General features: G+C 45.7%; 1 protein-coding gene across 1 annotated transcript in view; it reads left to right on the top strand.

Moving 5' to 3' along the window:
- The window catches only part of LOC310797067 (laminin subunit alpha-3-like), a gene marked incomplete at its 5' end in the record, with an annotated part of 112760 nt that overhangs the window by 77427 nt on the left and 12168 nt on the right, over positions 1 to 23165 (top strand). The window contains 36 exons of the mRNA XM_083659353.1: positions 1307 to 1505; positions 3035 to 3161; positions 3498 to 3646; positions 4517 to 4632; positions 4992 to 5203; positions 6085 to 6289; positions 7071 to 7215; positions 7338 to 7478; positions 8198 to 8359; positions 8586 to 8687; positions 8812 to 8895; positions 9465 to 9695; positions 12838 to 12951; positions 14385 to 14503; positions 15569 to 15649; positions 15794 to 15894; positions 16036 to 16086; positions 16172 to 16323; positions 17172 to 17282; positions 17406 to 17517; positions 17702 to 17875; positions 17977 to 18173; positions 18361 to 18477; positions 18779 to 18933; positions 19433 to 19574; positions 19685 to 19784; positions 19868 to 19984; positions 20131 to 20301; positions 20440 to 20588; positions 21021 to 21227; positions 21365 to 21513; positions 21730 to 21892; positions 22030 to 22157; positions 22404 to 22551; positions 22686 to 22784; positions 22935 to 23098. Of these exons, the coding sequence (XP_083515479.1) occupies positions 1307 to 1505; positions 3035 to 3161; positions 3498 to 3646; positions 4517 to 4632; positions 4992 to 5203; positions 6085 to 6289; positions 7071 to 7215; positions 7338 to 7478; positions 8198 to 8359; positions 8586 to 8687; positions 8812 to 8895; positions 9465 to 9695; positions 12838 to 12951; positions 14385 to 14503; positions 15569 to 15649; positions 15794 to 15894; positions 16036 to 16086; positions 16172 to 16323; positions 17172 to 17282; positions 17406 to 17517; positions 17702 to 17875; positions 17977 to 18173; positions 18361 to 18477; positions 18779 to 18933; positions 19433 to 19574; positions 19685 to 19784; positions 19868 to 19984; positions 20131 to 20301; positions 20440 to 20588; positions 21021 to 21227; positions 21365 to 21513; positions 21730 to 21892; positions 22030 to 22157; positions 22404 to 22551; positions 22686 to 22784; positions 22935 to 23098 (5094 nt within the window). The remainder of the gene's footprint in view (positions 1 to 1306; positions 1506 to 3034; positions 3162 to 3497; positions 3647 to 4516; positions 4633 to 4991; positions 5204 to 6084; positions 6290 to 7070; positions 7216 to 7337; positions 7479 to 8197; positions 8360 to 8585; positions 8688 to 8811; positions 8896 to 9464; positions 9696 to 12837; positions 12952 to 14384; positions 14504 to 15568; positions 15650 to 15793; positions 15895 to 16035; positions 16087 to 16171; positions 16324 to 17171; positions 17283 to 17405; positions 17518 to 17701; positions 17876 to 17976; positions 18174 to 18360; positions 18478 to 18778; positions 18934 to 19432; positions 19575 to 19684; positions 19785 to 19867; positions 19985 to 20130; positions 20302 to 20439; positions 20589 to 21020; positions 21228 to 21364; positions 21514 to 21729; positions 21893 to 22029; positions 22158 to 22403; positions 22552 to 22685; positions 22785 to 22934; positions 23099 to 23165) is intronic.

Genomic DNA, 23165 nt, shown 5'->3' with positions numbered 1-23165 from the left:
TGAGCATGTAACTCTTAGAAAGTAAAGAGAAAAACGTTTGAAGAATAATCCTTCTCTCCAGTCTCTTGAAATAATTGTTGGTTGGACATGGTTCATTATCAATTATGCAAGATGTTCATACTTCATACATTATACTTTTTGTACTATAAATAGATACATGAGAAAGCACGAGTCCTGAAATAATATGACGAATAATGACAAAAGTGAACATTTGAACAATAGAGAGGCAAAGTGACCGCCTACTTCCTGCTTCAGCACTGTACCAGAGATTTCCTTCCGCCATTTATTTTCCCATAGACATTTCGTAAAATGCGTATAAAATAGTTTTACTGGTTCAAACCAAACGGTACAGATATATTTAGAAACAGGAGAGATTGCATAACATTTCACTGGGACCAAAACGGGTCCGAGTGAAATGTTCTATGGTCTCTCCCGATTATAGCGTTAGCTGAACCGTTTGGTTCAACGAAGTACAACTATTTTGTAAGCATTTTACGAAATGTCTATGGGAAAATAAATGGCGGATGAAAATCTCTGGTACAGTGCTGAAGCAGGAAGTGACGTTCCACTTTGCCTTTCTATATGAAGTTCAGGGATATTTTGAAATAAATTTTTATCCAATATTGAAATGGGAAGATGTAGAATTAGACAGCGAGATGGAGGGGGTCCAGATTAAGGACTCTTAACATACTTCACACAAGGAACGCGTGCAACAAGGCAAAGAGGGCGTGTCTCGCGTCATGGCGTAGAAAAATGTGCTACAAATTTGTAACACGACTGCTGCGATATCACACGTGTCAGGTAGGGCATCTGTATGACACCACATCGCCACTGCATGCAGACAGGATTGCCGTGTGTCTGGACGCATCCAGCATCAGATTGGCTTCGCTGCCCCTTGTGGATTGGCAATTTATGACTGGGACTACTCGGTCTAAATGTGTTTACGATGTCAGCAGACAGCTTTGTGTCGGCGGAGTACTCGCGTTTGGAGTATTAGAACCCTCTAAGTCTGAAGGCGGAGGGAATTGGCAAAGGATCAGAACGTTTGCCTGTAAAACTTTCACAAGAAGTCTGTGTTTATGTAAGTGTGTGATGATGAGAGAGAATGTGATCGCCCAGAGGATGTCAAAATCCAAAGGAGGATTACTGAAGATTAATGTTGTTTCATAGGTCGCGACCTCTGGCCGGCCACTGACCCCACTCCTAACAAGTCACATTGTTCCGCTGTATTAGGGCTTTGGCAAACACTTCAAATGCCCTCGACCGGCTTTAGCTAATACATCTTGTTGCCCCTTTATGCTTCCAGTCAGCACTGTGTTGCGAGCCAGTTCGGCAGGCCGACCACATCCTGGGTTTTGGACGCGGCCCGTGACGGTCAGCCATCGTCCGCACCGACCATCGCCCCCCAGCGGAGGGAGAGCGAGCAGTGGAGGCGGAGGCGACAGTCTGGGATGCGCCCTCTCAGTGAGCCCCAGAGTGAAGGGGTACTGCTGAAATCCCCCCAGGTATCAGTGTTAAACTGTGTCCATCCTAATCTTGTTGAAATACTTGAGACGTTCCTGACTTGACCCTGCTGTCTGCAGAGCTTGAGATGTTCCTGACTTGACCCTGCTGTCTGCAGAGCTTGAGATGTTCCTGACTTGACCCTGCTGTCTGCAGAGCTTGAGATGTTCCTGACTTGACCCTGCTGTCTGCAGAGCTTGAGATGTTCCTGACTTGACCCTGCTGTCTGCAGAGCTTGAGATGTTCCTGACTTGACCCTGCTGTCTGCAGAGCTTCAGATGTTCCTGACTTGACCCTGCTGTCTGCAGAGCTTCAGATGTTTCTGACTTGACCCTGCTGTCTGCAGAGCTTCAGATGTTCCTGACTTGACCCTGCTGTCTGTAGAGCTTCAGATGTTCCTGACTTGACCCTGCTGTCTGCAGAGCTTCAGATGTTCCTGACTTGACCCTGCTGTCTGCAGAGCTTCAGATGTTCCTGACTTGACCCTGCTGTCTGCAGAGCTTCAGACGTTCCTGACTTGACCCTGCTGTCTGCAGAGCTTCAGATGTTCCTGACTTGACCCTGCTGTCTGTAGAGCTTCAGACGTTCCTGACTTGACCCTGCTGTCTGTAGAGCTTCAGATGTTCCTGACTTGACCCTGCTGTCTGCAGAGCTTCAGATGTTCCTGACTTGACCCTGCTGTCTGCAGAGCTTCAGATGTTCCTGACTTGACCCTGCTGTCTGCAGAGCTTCAGATGTTCCTGACTTGACCCTGCTGTCTGAAGAGCTTCAGATGTTCCTGACTTGACCCTGCTGTCTGCAGAGCTTGAGATGTTCCTGACTTGACCCTGCTGTCTGCAGAGCTTGAGATGTTCCTGACTTGACCCTGCTGTCTGCAGAGCTTGAGATGTTCCTGACTTGACCCTGCTGTCTGCAGAGCTTGAGATGTTCCTGACTTGACCCTGCTGTCTGCAGAGCTTGAGATGTTCCTGACTTGACCCTGCTGTCTGAAGAGCTTCAGATGTTCCTCACTTGACCCTGCTGTCTGAAGAGCTTTACACTTTCCTGACTTGACCCTGCTGTCTGCAGAGCTTCAGATGTTCCTGACTTGACCCTGCTGTCTGAAGAGCTTCAGATGTTCCTGACTTGACCCTGCTGCCTCCAGAGCTTCAGACGTTCCTGACTTGACCCTGCTGTCTGAAGAGCTTCAGATGTTCCTGACTTGACCCTGCTGACTGCAGAGCTTGGAGCTCGACACAGTAATAATATTGGTGTGACGCCTGTTCAACATGAAAGGTTGAATAACATAAAGAAAGTCATTCACTTCATCTGCAGAATGCGTTCCTTGAAGTTCTAGAAGTGTGATTTTCCGAGCTGTTTCACCATGAAATGCCAGCGAATGGAGAGAGAAAAAAGCTCTTCTCCAGTCTCTACCGGAGCAACAGATAACAGAGAATCTCTGGGCTTACATCATGTCCAGCAAGCTACACAACCCCCGTGGTACCTAGCAAAGTTCAACACCACTTTAAACTTCCTCTCCACTTCTTTCCAGACGGAGATCAGCTTCAATCCCAAGGTGCCCCTCCCGGGCAGGTACGTGGTCGTGGTCCATTATCGGCAGCCCGAACATATCTCCTTCCCCGTGGAGGTCCGAGTGGACGCGGGCCGCTCCTGGACGGGTGAGTGTGCTGGAGGAAGAAGAAAGGAAGCCCGTCTGATCAAACGGAATAATAAAAGAGTTTATGGGCTGAGGGTGTTTATTCTGGCCGTGTGTAGAAGAGCCTGATGCAAGTGTGTGATGTGTGGATATCTGTTCTTCTCAGCGAGGGAGCGATGTGATGTGTGGATATCTGTTCTTCTCAGCGAGGGGGCGATTCCCTCTTAAGAGCACATTAAGTCCCTGTGCTCATGACGAGATGATCAAAGGCCTCGGAGCAGGACGCACTTCCCCTTCCCGGCCTTTAATGGAGGGGAGGATTATCGCGTGGCGTTAACTCCTTCTCTTCTTCTCGCAGGTGTGATAAACGCGTCCTTCTGCCCCGCTGTCTCCGGCTGCAGGGAGGTGGTCATCGCCGACGGCCGCATCGCCCTGGACTTTGCCCAGCATTCCTGGCGACAGCCCACCATCTCTGTGACCGTGCCGCCCGGGAAGACCCTCACCCTGGTCAGTGGTTTTTAATGACGTAAACTTGACGTGATAAGTCGATCGCTTATCCCAGATGTGTTTACACAGACCACCAGTTGTCTACGTCTGCGCTGAAATTGAATGAGTGCCAAGTGACATCAAAGGCGCCACCCAAAAAGTAGACAAAAAGTATTTATTTTTGCTGCTGTTTGTCTGCTGCTGGCTTACCGGAATTTAAAATACACTTTAAATTGTCTATGTCCTCTGCCTGTGTGCATGTTTATGTATGTTTTATATATTAGTTATATATTATTTATATATTTATATTTTATATATTATATTTATATATTGATGATGTGTATGTTCTTATTGGCTTTGTGAAGCTCTACAAATATCATTTGACTTGACTTGACTTGAGAAATATGGAAAGAATCAAAGCAATGAATGAAACATACTCTTACTCCTATGACACTTTTGCCTAAAGCCTGCAGGTTTAGTAGCTGGATTGTTTTGTATGCATTATTACATTTGTTCAGGTTGAGCACTTGGCATGCTGAGGTCCTCTCTCCTTCGTGTTATGCCATACCCCAAAACAACAACAATGAAGTGCCTGTATTCTACCTGGCAGCCACGCACAGCTTTATAAGACCTAAGCTCTCATCCACTCTGAGGCTTTGCCTTTAGTCTGCCTGCTTCACTTTTCACTCTCCAGATAACAGACCCAACAGAAAAATGCCACTGAAACACTTCAAAAATCCTCAGTTTGTGTTTTTATCTGTTTTATCACTGTCTGCAATCTCACTGATAAAGAAGTTTTGAATCATAATAAGAAACAAATTGAAGGTTTTTTGGTGAGATCGAGCATCGTTTGATTTGGATCATTTGCTATGCTTTGTGTTGTTTGTATAGGATTATATCTTGGTGGTTGGTGATAGCAGTTACACCCCAGATCTCCTGAAGGCAAAGCCGCTGGATAAGTCTGCAGACTTTATCCAGCAGTGCAGAGGAGAAGGCTTCTATATTAAGTAGGTATTCATTCACTGTGGTGGAGGAAAGAAATGGCTCCAGCAAAACAAGCTGGACTGAAAAATGAAATCCAGAATTTTGGTAGTTTTAAGATTAGATCAGTGTTTCTTTATTTTGTTTGATGATCTGATACCCGCTTATATTCTGTGATATATTATTTATTAGTCTGGTGGTTGGTTTCTGTTTGATAATCTAACTTCTCAGCAGTAGCAGTACAGTACTGTATTTTTTACAACATTAAACTCTGTCCTCACTCAGCACAGTGGATGTTTATGTAAATGCTGCCCTCTAGCTGTGAAGATCAAGTAAAAGACCATGGCCGTATTTGGGTGAACCGCTCTATTTCCTGTCCTTTCAGCCCCAGAAGCTCTTCGGAGTTCTGCAGGAACTCTGCCCGCTCTCTGGTAGCAGCCTATAATGACGGAGCTCTGCCTTGCAACTGTGACAAGTCTGGCTCTGCGGGTAGTACCTGCGACCCCGTGGGAGGACAGTGCCCCTGCAGGCAGCACGTCATCGGACGACAGTGCACAAAGTGTGCTACGGGATACTACGGCTTCCCCTACTGCAGACGTGAGTGAACAACACTGATTTTCCACTTGCCTGGACTCGGGCCAATATGCATGTATATGGGGGGGGGGGGGGGGGGGCATGGTGGCGGTTTCGCCTCACAGCAAGAAGGTCCCGGGTTCGATTCCCGCCTGGCACACTGTGGGCGCAGAGGGTGTGTCTCCATTTCCATGTCCTCAGTGCCTACGGCCCAGGTGGGCTCGTCAAAAAGAGCCTTTCTGTGTGGAGTTTGCAGGTTCTCCCCGTGCTCCCCTGGGGTTTCCTCCAGATAGGAACCCCCCGCTAAAAACATGCAAACGCAAAAAAGCATGTATAGAATCTCTGACACAGGGGATGACTGTTGCCAAGAAACTAATTCTGAAGGAATGGAAGTCCTCTCAACCTTCTTTTCAGCTGTGGCTGACAGACATGGTCACAATTATACGTATGGAGAGACTCAGGTTCCAGAGGACCGATTCAGAGGAAATTTTTTTGTTATCTGGGACCCGTTCCTGATCTATTTTGATGAGGCTGAAAACGACAATTGTCTTACCCAGCCGATTTCTTTTAGACCACTTGTAGTGGATCCCTTGCACAGTATTTTGTTTTTGTAAGCACATAAGCATTTTACGTGACTGGTAGCACCACTTTGTAGCATTGTAATGTTGAATGTATGTATATGTATTTTTTCTTCTTCTTCTTCTTTTTCCGCCCCTGTTCTTGTTTTTTATGTTCTGAAAACGTAAAATAAAATATTGGGGGGGGGGGGGGGGGGGGGGAAGCTTGTATAGGCTATGCTTCATGCACACAGCAGACTTGTATAACTTTACCCAATCTCACACCCACTCTGTAATTCCCTTCATTGTGATATTTGACCTAAATGAGCTCTCTTCTGCCCCCCGCAGGCTGTGAGTGTGGCCGGCGGCTGTGCGACGAGGTGACAGGCCAGTGTATCTGCCCTCCTCAGACAGTCAAACCAGCCTGTGATGCGTGTGTGAGTCAGAGTTTCAGCTACCACCCCCTGCTGGGCTGCGAGGGCTGTGACTGCTCTCCCAACGGCATCAAGACCAACGCAGGGCCCGACTGTGACCGTGAGACCGGACAATGCACGTGAGTGGGAACCCTATAGAACATGGTGCATGAAAAATAAGCTAAAATATCATAGTCAAGTCAATTATTACTTCGCAGACATTTGTATTACTTAAATTTAAATTACTTAGATAAAAGTAAAGTCGATCAAAATGTAGTTACTGAGTTACTGTTTTGATGAGAGCATGTTTTTACAAGAACTTTCCCCTTGCAATAGTAAAAGGACAAGAATAGTTCATTCTTTCACATTAAAGGAACAGCTCACCCTAAAATCCAAAATAGATTATATTCCCTCTCACCTGTAGTGCTATTTATCCATCTATATTGTTTTGTGTTAGTTGCCTGAGTTTTGGAGATATTGCCCACAGAGTTTTCTGCCTTCTCTCCAATACAATGGAACTGGATGGCACTCGGCTTGTGGTGCTCAAAGTGCCAAAGAAATACATTTGATAAACTCAACAGCAATGTCTCTTTCCAGAAATCATGACCCCGTTACTCAAGATAATCCACAGACCTCGTTATGAGCAGTTTCATGTAGGAACTATTTTCTTTTGACCAAACTACACCCGCTAGCTGCTAGCTAGTTCCTACAAAAGAAAATAGTTCCTACATGAAACTGCTCACAACAAAAAGTTTTACAATAAAGCCTTACAAATGGATAATAATGTCTTATGAATGTGCTCTTAATGCATTATAGACATGACCTTCATAGAAATTGTTACCGTGAGATCTAATAAAGTCTCTTTATAAACCTATGAACCAGATGTGAACGTGTTAACATGTCATGTGCACTCTCGTGCAGGTGCAAGCCTCGGATCGGGGGCCGGCAGTGCGACCGCTGTGCCCCAGGCTACTATCGCTTCCCCGACTGTGTGCCTTGTGACTGTAGCCAAGGTGGAGTCACGCCTGACGTGTGTCACCCAGACACAGGGAGGTGTCTCTGCAAGGTGGGGCCCATCTGATCTGAAAACTGTCCTGCTTTCACAAACAAGCAACCTTGTTTGGTTCTTCTGTCTTCTTCTTCTTCTTCTGGCCTCTGATCTTCTCTCTGTTGCTGGCACGTTTGCAGAGAAATGTGGCGGGCGTGAGGTGTGGTAGCTGTCGGGAGGGCTCCTTCTATTTTGACCCCTCCAACCCTAACGGCTGCACCGGCTGCTTCTGCTTCGGAGCCACTGACCAGTGTCAGAGCTCCAGCAAACGCAGGGGGAAGGTGTGTTCTCTCTCATGCTCCTGCATATCCATGGATGCCTTCGGAAAGTGTACGGCTGTAAAGCTTACTGGGTGATGGCAGTTGTGTGGTGCACAAAGTATTCTATCCAATCTATATCTATCTATCTATCTATCTATCTATCTATCTATCTATCCAATCTATATCTATCTATCTATCTATCTATCTATCTATCCATCTATCTAAACTCCTCAAAAAAAGTTCGGAAACGTTATTTCGGTCGATTATTTCTCCCCTTTGATAATACCAATTGGTATTGTATTTTATATCGTTGGAAAGCCTGATTAGTCACCTTTACAACAAGGTACAACTTCTAACAGAAGTTAGAAGTTAGAACAGAAGAATATTGCAGGGGATTTTGGCAATTTCTTTTGAAGCGCTACCCACACGTTCAGCTGTGTTGCTCATTCCACGAATGCACGATCCTTACAAGTTGTCCCTCGTTGTAAAGGTGACTAATCAGGCTTTCCAACGATACAAAATACAATACCAATTGGTATTATTAAAGGGGAGAAATAATCGACCGAAATAACGTTTCCAAACGTTTTCTGAGGGGTTTTATATCTGTATATCTATTCAAAGAGCGCCGGCCTAGAACCTTGTCACATGTGGGGTACATAAATCAGGCGTTTGCAGTGCATTGCATTTCACCGGGGGTGTGTGCGATACGTAAATAGTTCCATCTATTCTCCTGTTGTTAGTTTGTAGAAATGCCCGGCTGGCGTTTGGAGAGGCCTGACCAGGAGGAGGTTCCCTCTGTGCTGAACACAGCCAGTAACACAGTGGTGGCAGATATCCAGGAGCTTCCTCCTACAGTTCAAGTTCTCCACTGGGTGGCACCACCGCCCTACCTGGGAGACAGGGTGAGTTAGGTGGAGGGCGAGAACGCCAAGGCCACGAGAAACATGTCTTACTCTACTACTGTAGAATACATCTTCAGTAAATGGTTTTAAACGAATGTTGTTGTTTTTGTACTACATCTATTGCTACATTCACGACTAAACCAAAACAAGGCATTTTAGGCTATATTACTGTATCCTACTTTCCAATAACTGTCCCTTATTTGGATAAACTTCTCCCTTTTCTCAGGTATCCTCCTATGGTGGCTTCCTTACCTACCAGTCCAAATCCTTTGGTATTCCCAGTGAGGGGATGACTCTGATAGACAGACGACCTGATGTCCTGCTTAGTGTGCGTATACTGGATTGACGGTGCTACCAGTCATCGCTGTCTCAGAACAAAATGTCTCTCAGTGATCTTGTTTTCTCCCCGCTGTTTAAATAACACTTGCTTCTTCATCTTGATCTCCCTCCAGGGTCGGGACATGACCCTGGTCCACCTGGCTTCACAGCTGCCCTCTCCAGACAGGCTGTACCAGGGCAGAGTCCAGCTTGTGGAGGTAAAGGACACAACAGCCTTTATTCAACATCAGCATGAAGCTCCATAGATTCTAACTATAGGGATTGGATAATTTCCTTATCTCATGATACGATTCAATATGCAATATGGGGTTCACGATTCCATGCAACCACAATACGATGTAATAAATAAATGTTCAATGACAACAGAGTATGACTGAGCAGAATTGTTTTTATTTCTGAGCCACAAATTGCTCGAACAATTTTAAAATATTGTTACAAAGTGTAAATAATAATATAATTTGGATGGAGAGCTTGTGAAATTGTGATGGGGAAGCCGTCTCATTTGTGTTTACCACAGCAGAATATAATGGAGCTAATATTATGATTAATTTTTCTGACCCATTTTTGTATTGTGATATATTGACTTTCGATATATTGTCCCATTCCTAATTATAACTCATCTGACATATAATATCATCCACCTCTCAATTTCTGTATAATATTTTGATTTTTAGTTAAAGTTTTTCTTTTTAGTTAGTTAGTTAGTCCTCTAATATTGAAGGGGGTGGGGCTAGTTCATTGTTATTATTGTTGTCTGACTGTCCAGGGAAACTGGCGCCACGCTGGGACCAACAGGCCCGTCTCCAGAGAGGAGCTGATGATGGTTCTGGCCGGTCTGGCGGGCCTGAGGATCCGAGCCTTATACTTCACCCAGAGCCAGCGCCTCAGTCTGGGGGAGGTGGGCCTGGAGGAGGCCACTAACACCGGAGCCGGAGGTCCTGGCCACACTGTGGAGGAGTGCTCCTGCTCCCCGCAGTACTCTGGGGACTCCTGTCAGGTGAGGACATGCCCCCTAACCATTCACACCGCCTGGGCTTCCCCCTGAATAACGTGAACAGGTAGGATCAGGATCAGATTTAACGATCTCACCTGGCCTACCCTTCTAGGTGTGTGAAGGTGAGTCAGGCGGGTAGACGAGGAATAGGGGGAAAGGACTACTAGGGAAAAGAGAAAGGAGGGAGGTGCTAAAATTGCATCTCGTCATCTCGGAGGACCCGGACCTCTTCATATTTCGGGGTGTCCTGACACGCCTGAACAAAGAGCCTCGCCCTTTTCCAGGAGGAAGAATTCATCAGCTGAGGCGCCGTGGGTGGAATGCAACTGGAAAATACCGACCGGCCCGCGGGCCGCGCAGCCAAACAGCGTCGCCCCAGGGCGGGATATGATGCACAATCACGCAGACATAATATTAGTGATTATACAGCTACAATCACTGGCATGGTTACAGCCCAAACAAAATGTCATGTAATGCAAACTTCCACCATGTTTCTTGCTGAGTGTGAGCAAAGCCTTTTACACCCAACTCTTTTTTTTTTCCCTGGGAAAGGTGTGCATGGCTGGCTCCTCATATCCAATTAGAATAGATGTGGTTCCGGCAATTTTGCCCACAGAACCCAATTAAAATGAGCATTTTCTCACAGTCAGTTATAATGACATTTTTGGGGTCACCCGCAGGGTTTGGTTTTTGATGATGAAGGGATTTCTTCATAGAACAACAGAGAAAAACATAATTAGTGGAGAAAAACACTTAACGCCCCGGGAAACGTTATTGAACACCCCCCGCCCCCATTGTGTTGTTGCCAAAGCGGAGTGGTCACCTACCTGTGTGTACATGAAGCAGCCTCTACTCTACCTGGGTGTGTTCAGAGGAAATGGATAATCTATAGCCAGAGGGCGATACGACAAGAAGCCTCCCCATGACACATAGCAGGGTGTGGCAACTGGCAACTCAGTGTTACTGTCGACTCAACAGCCTGAATGCGATTGTGTGTGTGTGTGTGTGTGTGTGTGTGTGTGTATGCTCGTCGTGGGCACGGTCGCCACACCTCGTTGTGTCTGTGTGTGTGTGTTGTTTTAATAGCCGTGATTCAGGTGTGAGTTTGCCGTCTGTGTTGTCTGAAGACGTCTGACTTACCTCTCAGTCACATCAACAGTAAAAAAAACACCTGTACACACACAGGTAGATACAATGAGATAACTTTCTCTTCCAAGTAGAGAGGGCTTTTTATTACAGCCACACCCCGGGGCAACCTTAAGCACATAAACACTGTATATTATATAACAATCTTTATTATTGCAAAAATGCATTTTGTGCACTCATTTGACTGAATGTCTCTGAATGTGCCCCCAAGTGTGTGTCAAGAGGGAGAACATGCAAACACATGCGTGTGTGTGCCTGCATAGCCCCCCCCCCCTCCCCCTGATTCAGATAGGTGAGAGAGTGAGTGAGTGGCGATGGGGCGTGTCCTCCTGTGTTTAAGAGGGCGAGCCAGGCGAGAGCCAGGCGTTATTTCATCCAGACTAAACGTGAGGAATGTCAGACGCGTGTATGGAGCGACAGCGGCGGAGAAGAGGGGTGCCGCTGCTGCAGACCCTGCTCTGTTGTTGGACTTTGCTGGAGCTCTGCTCTGCCGGACACAGGCCCTACGAGAAAGGGGAGCGACCGCGCTACCCCAGGCAGCACGACAGGTGGGCTCAGCGGGTACAGTACCCGTCGGTAAACGACCCGGGTACCCAGAGGGTGCGCTACCCCTCGCTACATGACAGAGGGCAGACCGTGCAGTTTCCCTCGTTCGACGCCAGCGATGCCACTTCTCAGATTCAGGTAAAACACCCCCGGGAGGAATGTTGGATGCGGTGTATCTCGTCGGTGTGTGAGAGATGAATGGTTCTTATTGTTGTAGTTCCAGGTTTCACTGCTCAAACTGTGGAGGTGAGCCCTGTGGATTATTAGGTGACTCAAAGGCTCTGCGGTGGTCACTGCCGGAATTGCAAACTTGATGACACCCCTTTGCTGAGGTGATGTTTGGGGACACTAAGGTTTTAATCTCCCCGTGTGAATAGCTGTGTGAAAATCTTTGGAAACATTGCTGTGTTTGGGCAAAATAAAACGTGTGCTTTGTTGAAGGTTTATTTAGTCTGCTGCTAATCATTAGTGTGCAGTAATAATGAGTATTTTGAGTTATACATTAGTACACGTTGTCATTATTGTGATATGAGCTAATGCTACTCATCTCGTTAATCCATCTCCCACACTTTTAGTTCTTCTCTATATGCCAAGGGATATGCTTGTAAACAGTGATTAGGATGTGGGTAATAATATCCCCGTATTTTTGCTTTTTCAGCATACCACAAAGCTTTTTTAATTTGATTTTGAACAGCACAGAGGAGGACAAATGATGGCCTAAGCCTGTCCACACCATGTCGTTCTCCACGTTAGATCTTGGACTTATTCCAAAGCATCTGGATAGAAGTGACCTTTACCTCCTGAAGATCTTTATGGCAGCCGGAAAGAAAGCCATGACGACATGTTGGCTCCAGAAGCATTGCCCCCCGGTGGAGATGCTTATAAATATTGTAGATCAGTTACATCGAACGGAGCAGCTGACTTGTAGTCTGAGGCTACAAAAAAGAAAAAGGGGAAACTCTTTGGAGTCAGTGGACACTTTTCCTGATCCATAGGGAGTGACTTTTGCAAAATACCCTACTACCTTACACAGATACAACGACATTAGTTGGCCCACTGTCACATTGTATTGTGTAACCGTTGCATCATAGCCTAGGTTGTGACCTCTCCTGACCTCTTGTTGTTTTTTGTTGTTGTTGTTGTTGTTTGTCGTGTGTATTTTCTCTTTAAAAAACGATGTAAAAAAAAGCCTCTCCACACTGATAAAGGCCTCAACCAAAACGTCTTCTTCTTCTCTTTTTAATGCCAGTCCTGGGCTGCACACAATCAAAAGAAGAAGAAGAAGAATCCTTGTAGTCTTTCTTGTAGCCTTTCTTTCTCTTGGTATGCACAGTACAGTACACAGACTTGTATTTTGCAGGGCACTACTGGTCACATGCACCCTACTAAGTGGGAGAAGAGGAGCCTGGAGGAGCGCCGCATTTATTTTTGCCTGTGTTTCTGTGTGTTTCAGAAATGTGCTCCCGGCTTCTACAGAGATGGTAGCGGGTCTTACCTCGGCCACTGTGTTCCATGTGACTGCAATGGTCTGGCTGAGGAGTGTGAAGAGAAGACAGGAAGGTGCCTGGTAAGAAGAACACTTCCAAACACATTTTATTCACTTACTGACATCATGGTATACACACACACACACACACACACACACACGCACACACGCACACACACACACCTCTAAACAAACAGCCATTACTTCAGCCCATCTGACTCCAGCATGAGCCACAGCTAATAGTCAGCAGTCTAGACCTCCTCTCAGCACCTCCAGGGCACCTCTGTGGGCACCCAGGTGACACCCAACCCTGCCTGTTTGCCCACAGTGTTGCCTCATGCAACCACATGAGAAGTATTATGATACGAGTTCTCCTTTAGGAGGCCCCTCTCTCTTACCACCCGCCCTGTTCTCCCCCTCTGCCATGGATGGGAGAATGAAACCCTAGGCATCTAAGGCCATGTTCACATTACAGGCAAATCTGATTTGCTGATAAAGTCATTAATCGTCATTATCTTGATTGGTTTCCCAAATCTGATTTGGGAGTGTGTCCGCACTGCCACAAATCTGATTTGGGCAAGTGTTCAAGTCAGATCTGTGTGTCCAGACCTCCATATGTGGTTTGGGACAAGTGACACAAATCAGACTTGGAGCGTCCAGACTCATAAAACCAATCTGGATAGAATCATTAATAGGTCATTAAAGTTCACAAATCAGATTTGGCCTCCTAGTCTGAACATGGCCTAAAATTTCAGCATTCTCTAGTCTATTGTTATGCAAGACACTCAAGACCAGGCCCGTGTGTGTGTGTCTCGTGTAGATCCAGGACCAGGCCCGTGTGTGTGTGTCTCGTGTAGATCCAAGGCCGGGGGAGCCCAGAGTCAAACGGACACACACTGCTGAAGAAAGAAAAAAGCCCCTCTCTGCTGGGTGCATCAAAAGCATTCATTGTGATGCATTGGAAGAGAGGAATATTTTCTCTTAGCCCCCAGACGTTAGCATCCTCCCGTGTACACTAGTGAAAGCATCAATGTCTGCTTGTGTTTGCTACAGCTTGTCCATAAAAGGCTAACTGCAGTCTTACAAACACTGTATCCTGTCCTCGTCATCTCTCCTTCACTATCATCTTCTTTATTCTGCACAGATACTGTACATACAGTACAGAGTGAAAGTATGGTAAAGTGCTTTAATGCGGTGATTCTCAAGCGTTTTCGTATTTTCATATAAGGACCCTAGTTTAGAGTCAAGGCTACAAACTTGTTTGATGACATTTTGTCTCGGACCCAAATCTGAGGAATATCTTTACTGTTAGATATGATTTTATCCACAATTTATTCCATGGCTATCTGTATTGTATGTAGAGAGATAATAATCAAAATATGCAGTAGTTAACTTCTTGGTTTAATTATTCATCGTTTTGCTGGGGGACCTCTGGGATCCCCCCCCCCCCCCGGTGGTCCCTGGAACCCACGTTGAGAACCACCGGTGTAATGGATGTATTGTGTCACTTTCAGAAGTGTCAGTATAACACAGCCGGGGACCGGTGTGAGCGCTGCAAGGAGGGTTACTATGGAAACCCGGCTCGCAGGACCTGCAGTGTGTGCCCGTGCCCGTTCAGCACACCGACAAACAGGTGGGTGTCAAAGAAGGTGGGATGTTCAAGTCCACGAGTTAAATCATGATCTCTCTATCCCTGAGTGAAATCATGATCTCTCTATCCCCGAGAATCATGATCTCTCTATCCCTGAGTGAAATCATGATCTCTCTATCCCTGAGTGAAATCATGATCTCTCTATCCCTGAGAGAAATCATGATCTCTCTATCCCTGAGTGAAATCATGATCTCTCTATCCCTGAGAATCATGATCTCTCTATCCCTGAGAATCATGATCTCTCTATCCTGCTTCCATGAGTTAAATCATGATCTCTCTATCCCTGAGTTAAATCATGATCTCTCTATCCCCGAGTTAAATCATGATCTCTCTATCCCTGAGTTAAATCATGATCTCTCTATCCCTGAGTTAAATCATGATCTCTCTATCCCTGAGTTAAATCATGATCTCTCTATCCCCGAGTTAAATCATGATCTCTCTATCCCTGAGTGAAATCATGATCTCTCTATCCCTGAGTTAAATCATGATCTCTCTATCCCCGAGTTAAATCATGATCTCTCTATCCCTGAGTTAAATCATGATCTCTCTATCCCTGAGTTAAATCATGATCTCTCTATCCCTGAGTTAAATCATGATCTCTCTATCCCTGAGTTAAATCATGATCTCTCTATCCCCGAGTTAAATCATGATCTCTCTATCCCTGAGTTAAATCATGATCTCTCTATCCCCGAGTGAAATCATGATCTCTCTATCCCCGAGTTAAATCATGATCTCTCTATCCCCGAGTTAAATCATGATCTCTCTATCCCTGAGTGAAATCATGATCTCTCTATCCCTGAGTGAAATCATGATCTCTCTATCCCTGAGTTAAATCATGATCTCTCTATCCCCGAGTGAAATCATGATCTCTCTATCCCTGAGTGAAATCATGATCTCTCTATCCCTGAGTAAAATCATGATCTCTCTATCCCCGAATTAAATCATGATCTCTCTATCCCTGAGTGAAATCATGATCTCTCTATCCCCGAATTAAATCATGATCTCTCTATCCCTGAGTGAAATCATGATCTCTCTATCCCGCTCCAGTTTTGCAGTAGGTTGCAGAGAAGGCTCCGGGGGATTCCAGTGTATCTGCAGAACAGGCTACAGTGGAGAGAGGTGTGAGAGGTGAGTGTCTGTTTGGACACATCATCGTTGTCTCAACAGTGGAATATGGAGTAAACTCACTGTAGGATCCAGGAGCCCGTTAGGCGTATTATTGCCCCCCCCCCCTCTTATGCCATGTCACCCACTCATCTCTGTGTCCCACAGGTGTGCTCCTGGTTTCCATGGTGATCCACTGACAGCAGGAGGAAGTTGTCGGCCCTGTGACTGCAATGGCAACGGTAGCAACTGCGACTCCAAGACTGGAGGTGAGTTTGGGCAATCACACTCTGAAACGATACATTAACGCACCATTTAATCGGACCACTTTTGATCTGATTTGGATTCGGCCACATTTAAAATGATTATCTTTCATGAATTACATTTAAATCCTGTCTGTTTTTTTCTAGTGTGCAAGCACACATTAGAGCCCAAAGATGAAACCGATGAGCAATGCAAAGGTGAGATCATCTCTGACACTGTAACCCGCTGTCGACAACAGAGGAGGTATGATCCCGTGTCAATCGAATGCTCTTTGTATTCCAGAGTGTGATAGTTGTGTCCAGACATTACTAAATGACCTGGAGAAGCTGGATGCTGAGCTGGGAAGGATCAAGAATCAGCTGGACAATGCCACTGCCAGCGCCTCTTCCCAGGACAGACTACAGAAGCTGGAGAAGGCCATCTCAGACACCAAGGTAGCACGGCAGTCTGCTCTGCAGGCTGCAGAGAGGGGGTGAAGAGAGTGCTGACATGGACAGATGTTTACAGATTAAGTGTAGACACGAGCACCAGTGCACACTTCTTCAAAGACATACGATTATGAAAAGTCACACCCAGGTGTTGAAGTAAACGGCGCAGTTTTGCGCAGGTCGGACCCTTCTCCACCCACCCCCGGCACTGTGTGCGTGCATGCGTGTGTGCATGCATGCGTGCGTGTTTCACCGGCTTTGAGCCGCTTTTTGTCAACCTCGAGACGCTCTCTCTCTCTCTGTCTCTCTCTTTCTCTTTCTCTCTCTCTCGCTCTCTGTCAACCGAGGAGCCGGGGGAGGGGCCTAGGCTACAGATCTCAGCTCATACTGAGATCCCGTGCTACGAGCGGACACACAAAGTCACTTATAGAAGCGTCTGCACCGCTTAAAATATACATACAGTGATAGCCATTGTTTGTCCTTTTCATACACACACACACACACACACACACACACACACACGCACGGTTTGGCTCAGGAAGGGTGTGCTTACGCAAACATTCCAGATTCCTGCTGATAAGCGATCTGAGTGCATTTCATCCCAGAGCCTGTCTGTCAACGTGTTACAAACTACACCATGAGTGGTCGCGGTTGTGACTTGTCATTTCTCATTCTCTCATGACCTCAGCAACTTCATTTGAGTGTGCGTTAATGTGCATCTATGAGACACAAGTAAAGAAATGGCACATCACTGATTGAAAACAGACTCAAGCCTCAGTGTACCACCGACAGCATCTGAATTTATTTGACATTATGCAGCCTACTTTACATTTCTCTCATTGTTATTTCTGCAGATTCTGGTCAACAAATTCACCTCCACCATCAACAACCAGAAGCCCAAAGTGGACCAGCTGGAGCAGGACATGCAGACTCTCAATGAGGATATCAGCTCTCTCAAAGACAAGGTAGATCTTCCCATGATGTTTCTTTACACTCATATGTTCCAGTGAGAGAAGGTATGTTCCAGTGTGAGAAGATGTTCCAGTGTGAGAAGGCATGCGAGATGTAAACGTGTACTTTCCATTCAGGCAGACAAAAAGGCTGCAGAGGCTGACAAGGCGGTGGCGGATGTGGAAGAAACCCACAAGAGAGCGAAGGATCTGGACTCAAAGGTTCAGAGCATGCTGAAGAAAATCCAAGGTAAGATGATTCAGTAACAGAACACTTTCTGTGAGACTATTGCAGTATCAATCTTTCTTATTTTCAATTTTTCATTTTATGTGAGGTTTTGCAGTAAAGGCTAGTCTGACAGCCACCACACTTGATTTAATGTAAATTATTTGATTATCAGAACTTAAGTATTTGTCTGGGTGTGTGTTTGTAGAACTGTTGGACCAGTTGGCGGAGGCAGGCTCCGGTGGCAGTGGTGTCGCGCCGCCTAGTGAAGACCTGCAGAAGATGCTGGATGAAGCTCAGCGCATGGTGAAGGAGATGGAGAAAAGGAACTTCACCCCCGAGAAGACTGCTGCAGAGAAGGAAAGAGACGAGGCCAAGAAACGTAAGGTCCTTCGCCATTCAGCAGAACCTTCGGTTAATACCTCCAAAATATTTCCCCTCTGGAAAGCACATTGCACATCTATCCTCTTCCTCTGTCTCCAGTGCTCGAGCACATCAAGGCTAATGTAACTAAGCAGTGTGACCAGAACCAGGCAGCAGCAGAGAAGATCCAGGCTCTGCTGGAGGGCTACGAAGCCAAGCTGAAGGACCTGGACGAGGCTCTGAAGGAGGCTGTCGACACGGTGAAAAAAGCCAACAGCCAGAATGGACTCAACGCACAGGCGCTGAAGGATCTGCTGGTAATGACACACGAGTCAAGCAGTTTACTGTGTGGGCTCGTCAGTTAATGGTTGGCTACTTTGTATACAAATACTTTTGTTTCTCTCATGATTCTGTGTTGTTTCTTTACAAAAGATAGTATAGTGGTTTATAAAAGTAGATAGTGTAGCTGTGCTCTAACAGCAATGATCCATGTGGTTCCTACAGGACCGAATTGATGGATTAAAAAAGGAGCGTAAGGCAGTCCAGGGCCAGATGGATATGGCAAAGAGTGAGCTGAAGAAAACGGAGGATCTGCTGAAAATGCTATTGGACAGTAAAAAGGTATACACAACATACTGTAACCTGCACATTCTTTCCCTCAACCAATGTTAGACCAGGGCTATCAAAAATAAACCGCTTAATATCTTGTATTTCATTATTTCTTAGATAACCCACACACACAAAAAAGTACCTATGCTATAATGAAAATCAGTCTGAGATCTTATTCCACACAGGTCCTAACACGCCGTCCACTCAGATAATGATCAATGTTTGTGCTCCTCATGCTATGAGCTGAGCTGAATGGCATTTCCTGAGTGTGGTAGAACTTGCAGCCATTCACTTCCTGCCTTCTGCTCTGTAGGAGTACGAAGAGCTGGCAGCAGAGCTGGATGGCGCCAAGACTGAAGTGACCAAGAAGGTGAACGAGATCTCCCAGGCGGCAGCCAAGAAGGACCTTGTGGAGAGAGCAGAGGAGCATGCTGCCAATCTCCTCAAGCTCGCTATGGAACTCCAGGAGTAGGTCTACTACTGCATATATAAGACTTAGCATCTCATTGTAGCTTGAGGTTGAATGGCTGGTTTGCACTTGCTGATTTGTGACTATTTGAGATTTTATATTGGGTGCATCCATCCTCCATGTGCCAGGGCAGATGGTAGACTGGAGCTGATACGGGAGGTTTGCCCCGGCTCTTGCATTTGTTTTCCACTGTTTAATGACACTAGTCCATAACCGGGGATGGGCGCGCCACAACTACGCGCAGACTCCCGGGATGCAGACTAGCCAAAAATGCTCATAAACAGCTTAAGATTAGCTTTGTCAGTCCCTCCCTATGCCAATGCTCAATGCCCATGTGCAGTTTCACATAGATTCCAAGAGCCAACCCATTGAGGAGAAATTGATGCAGACAAATGGATGCTTGTCCTCATTTGATAGTAGGATGTCTGAGAGTCTGCTCTAGATGTGTTCCCTCTCTGTCTGGTGACTGTTGTCCTCCCTCGTCCTCCCTCATGACAGCGCTGTGAAGAACGCCAGCGGACGTTCTGACGTGCGTGACGCCAAGAACGCTATGGAGGCCTACAAGAACATCACAGACGCAATCAATGCTGCCGAGGCAGCGGCCAACGAGGCAAAAGATGCAGCAGACAACGCATTGAATGTAAGCCTGACTTAGATACTTCATACTGTACATTTATTTGTATTGGATACTAAACATGTCCTTTTCACTTTCCAAGTCCACTGTAAGAACAATATTCTTTCTCCTTTTAGAATGTCGTAAAGGGGGAGCTCACACAAAATGCGAAAAACCTGAAAGAGAGTGGGGACAACCTGTTGAAGGATGCAAGGGAAGCCGAGAAAGAGCTTCAGGGTATTCAGCTCGATTCTTAAAGTCTTCTTCTTAGAACAACCCAAATGCTCAATGACTAATTCCACTTTTTCTCCTTTACACAGACGCTGTTGATGACCTCACTGCCCAGAAGAAGCGTCTGAAGAATGCTGACAAGAAGAAGACGGCTTTGGAGAAGGACCTACTTGAAGCTCAGAACGAATTAAAGAATATAAAGAGAGGTAGGGCAAGTCAAAGCCATTACAGGATTAGAATAATTAGCATGATCAACTGATTGCTGTGTCTGGAAGGGACATTGATGTCCATTGCGATAGCTCATATTTCCTTTTTCTTTTATATTTCCTCCTTCCCCATCTCCACCAATCAGATGACATAGGTGGTATGATCGATGAGGCCAAGAGGAAGGCGTCCTCAGCCAATGACTCGGCCAGCAGCACCATGGACAAACTGAACGCCATCAAAGAGGAGATTGACAAGCTCAATGTCACTCCCCTGGACTCCAACCTCAGCAGTGTTATGGACGATGTGGACAACTCAGGTGAGGGTTTTGAGGCGATGTCCTCCATCACATTAGGCGATCCTTTTCTTTTTTGTATGGTATATAGGGTAACCATTCTTCATGTTATATGTCAGGTCATTTCTGATTTCTATCTCACTTGTTCCATTTGCATTGCAGTGAAGAACCTGTTGAAAACCATCCCATCTCTGCATGATAAGATCTCAGAGGTGGAGAACCTCACCTCTCAGCTATCTGTCAGCAACATAACTGAGAACATCAGGAAGATCAAAGAGCTCATCGAACAAGCCCGAGATGCAGCTAACAGGGTAGGTTCCACAGTGGTTCTCAAATTGCGGTCCGGGACCCCCAGGGATCCTTGTCGGGGTTCCATGCGGTCCCCAGCAAAAAGGCGAATAATTTCTTTTCACTCTAATTCCATCCATAAGTAACCCAATGACAGAATATATGACTATTTTGGTTATGGGTTTCATACACTTTCTGTAAGAGCAAAAATCCTATCGGGTGGCAGGACCCTGGGACAAAATCTGATCAATTCTCCAATTGTCTGTGGTCTAATTTGTGTCAGTTTAGGTTGTCCTTAACGTGAAAGAGTTTGAGAAACACTGCCCTAGACCTAGAGTATCCATTTGCTCTCCATTCTGCATACCTTGAATCCAAAATCACACAGACGTGTCCACTGCATAGCATCTCTCCTCGCTGGGTTTTAATGGCTTCCTTTATCCATCTCCTCTCTCCAGATTGTGGTCCCTATGAAGTTCACAGGTGAGGGCCATGTGCAGCTGCGGACCCCTAAGAATATGGAGGATCTGAAGGCCTACACAGCCATGTCTCTGATGCTGCAGAGGCCTAAGACCCCTAACGAGGGCAGAGGAGATGGCGCCCGCAGACGCAGACAGAACGCAGCCCAGGGAGACATGTTTGTGCTCTACCTTGGCAACGAAGATGTGAGTGAATGCAAACGCAGCGTTCAGGAAGTGACGGTTACACAGGAAGTGACGGTTACGAGACGATTTTGGTTGGGATTGGACACGAGTTTGTTTTTGGACACAAGGCGATAACAGACTCTCTCTCTCTCTTACAGTCCTCTAAAGACTACATCGGTATGGCTCTCAGGAAGAATGTGCTGTACTTTGTGTACAAGCTCAATGGAGCCGAGTATGAGATCAAAACAGACTATATCCACGCATCGGTGTCTGAGCCAGCCATCTTTGACAAAGTGGACCTATACAGGTAACCGTTTCATCTTCAGTTTATTGTTGTATCTTTGATCTGACACCATAATTATATTGAGATGTTTCAAAAATGTCGTAGTAACATTAATATTCAAGGTGAAACCAACTGAGGCCATTTGTAAGAAATGTAAAGGTTCCACATTTGATTGGATTGGATTGGATTGGATTTGAATGCTTGGGTATTTTGTAACATATAGTGTTTGTCATGATTAAGAATTTACCAAGATGCAGAGGTGGTCCTCACCAAACTCTTCACTACCAACACACCCGACCCTCCAAAGGCGAGCACCAAGAAAGGGGAGACCACCAAGAACCTTCTGGACCTCAGCCCCAGTGATGTGGTCTTCTACGTTGGAGGCTATCCCACCAACTTCACTGTAAGCTCCCAAAGACATGATCAGCCAGCTTGTTATTCTGAGTACAGGAAACACGCACTGCACTTCAGAGATGTTTGTAGCTAGTCATTTTGATTATCATAAAATACCAAACTTTACGCTATTTTGTTTCTCCTCAGCCACCAGCATCTCTCAACTACCCCATGTATAAGGGCTGCATCGAGTTCTCCTCCTTCAATGACAGATTCATCAGTCTCTATAATTTCCAAAATAAGGTGAAGATCAACTTGGAGACTCCGTGCAAGAGGTAGGCCCTGAGCGTGATTAGTGTTAATTCTGAAGTTGAAAAATGCTTTGCCGTTTCAAGAGAACAAACACAGACCTGTATCAGTAGTAGAGTCTTTAAAACGCACACATGCAGTTTGTTATTTTCTCAAAGCACAACTAAATGTACTAAGATGGAGACTTGATGGGAAGACATTAATTCCATGGAGTCCATGGAGCAAGCAAATCTTAAATGTGAATTTTCTGACTGAATCCATCTTCTACGCAGGTATGTACCTCCAACAGATTATGACTTCTTTGAAGGCACTGGATATGGCAAGCTGGTTATAGACAAACCAAAGAATAGCTTAATCAGGACAGAGTACTCCATCATCACTCGTGCTGAGAATGGACTTATCTTCTACATAGGAAACGAGGTAAATCATTGTTTATAAATTTGCTATTTGTTATTTTATTCATTTCGGTGTCTCTGATGTATTTTTCAATGCTGTAGAACTAAAAGTGTTGTTGGCATGAATTTCATCATTATTCTATTTCCTCTACTCCATAGGAGAAATACTACAGTGTGACAGCGGAGAGGGGCTACGTTGTTATACGTAGTAACTTGCTCCCATCACCAGCTCGAAGTACCAACAAAGTGTTCCCAGTGGTAAGGAGCTCTAATTGTATTCTCTGCAATCAACCAAGCTCCTTCTTCACCGTCACCTTTTCTCAACGAGATGACATCCCACTTGGGTGACGTGCGATGAAATTGGAATGATTCATTCAACGACATCTTGCATCTCTTTCTTCTCTTCAGATGGCTGAGTTAGCAGAAATCGGCATTTTTATCGAAGATTTTGGAAATAAGGAGATCAAAGTCCGCGTGGCAAATCAAGTGGTGGTCAAAGCCAGTGTTCAGTATAAGAAAGGAGAATTTACACAATCCTACATTGGTGGTCTACCACAAGACTTGAGGGAAAAGTATGTGACTGTTGTCGACTTTGATCCAAATCAAATCATGATGTTGATTGTGCTACTGTTATGTGTG

Source organism: Poromitra crassiceps (genome assembly GCF_964638095.1).
Source record: "Poromitra crassiceps genome assembly, chromosome: 23".
In the NCBI taxonomy this organism is placed as follows: domain Eukaryota; kingdom Metazoa; phylum Chordata; class Actinopteri; order Beryciformes; family Melamphaidae; genus Poromitra; species Poromitra crassiceps.
This window is presented reverse-complemented; position numbering and strand designations above follow the sequence as displayed.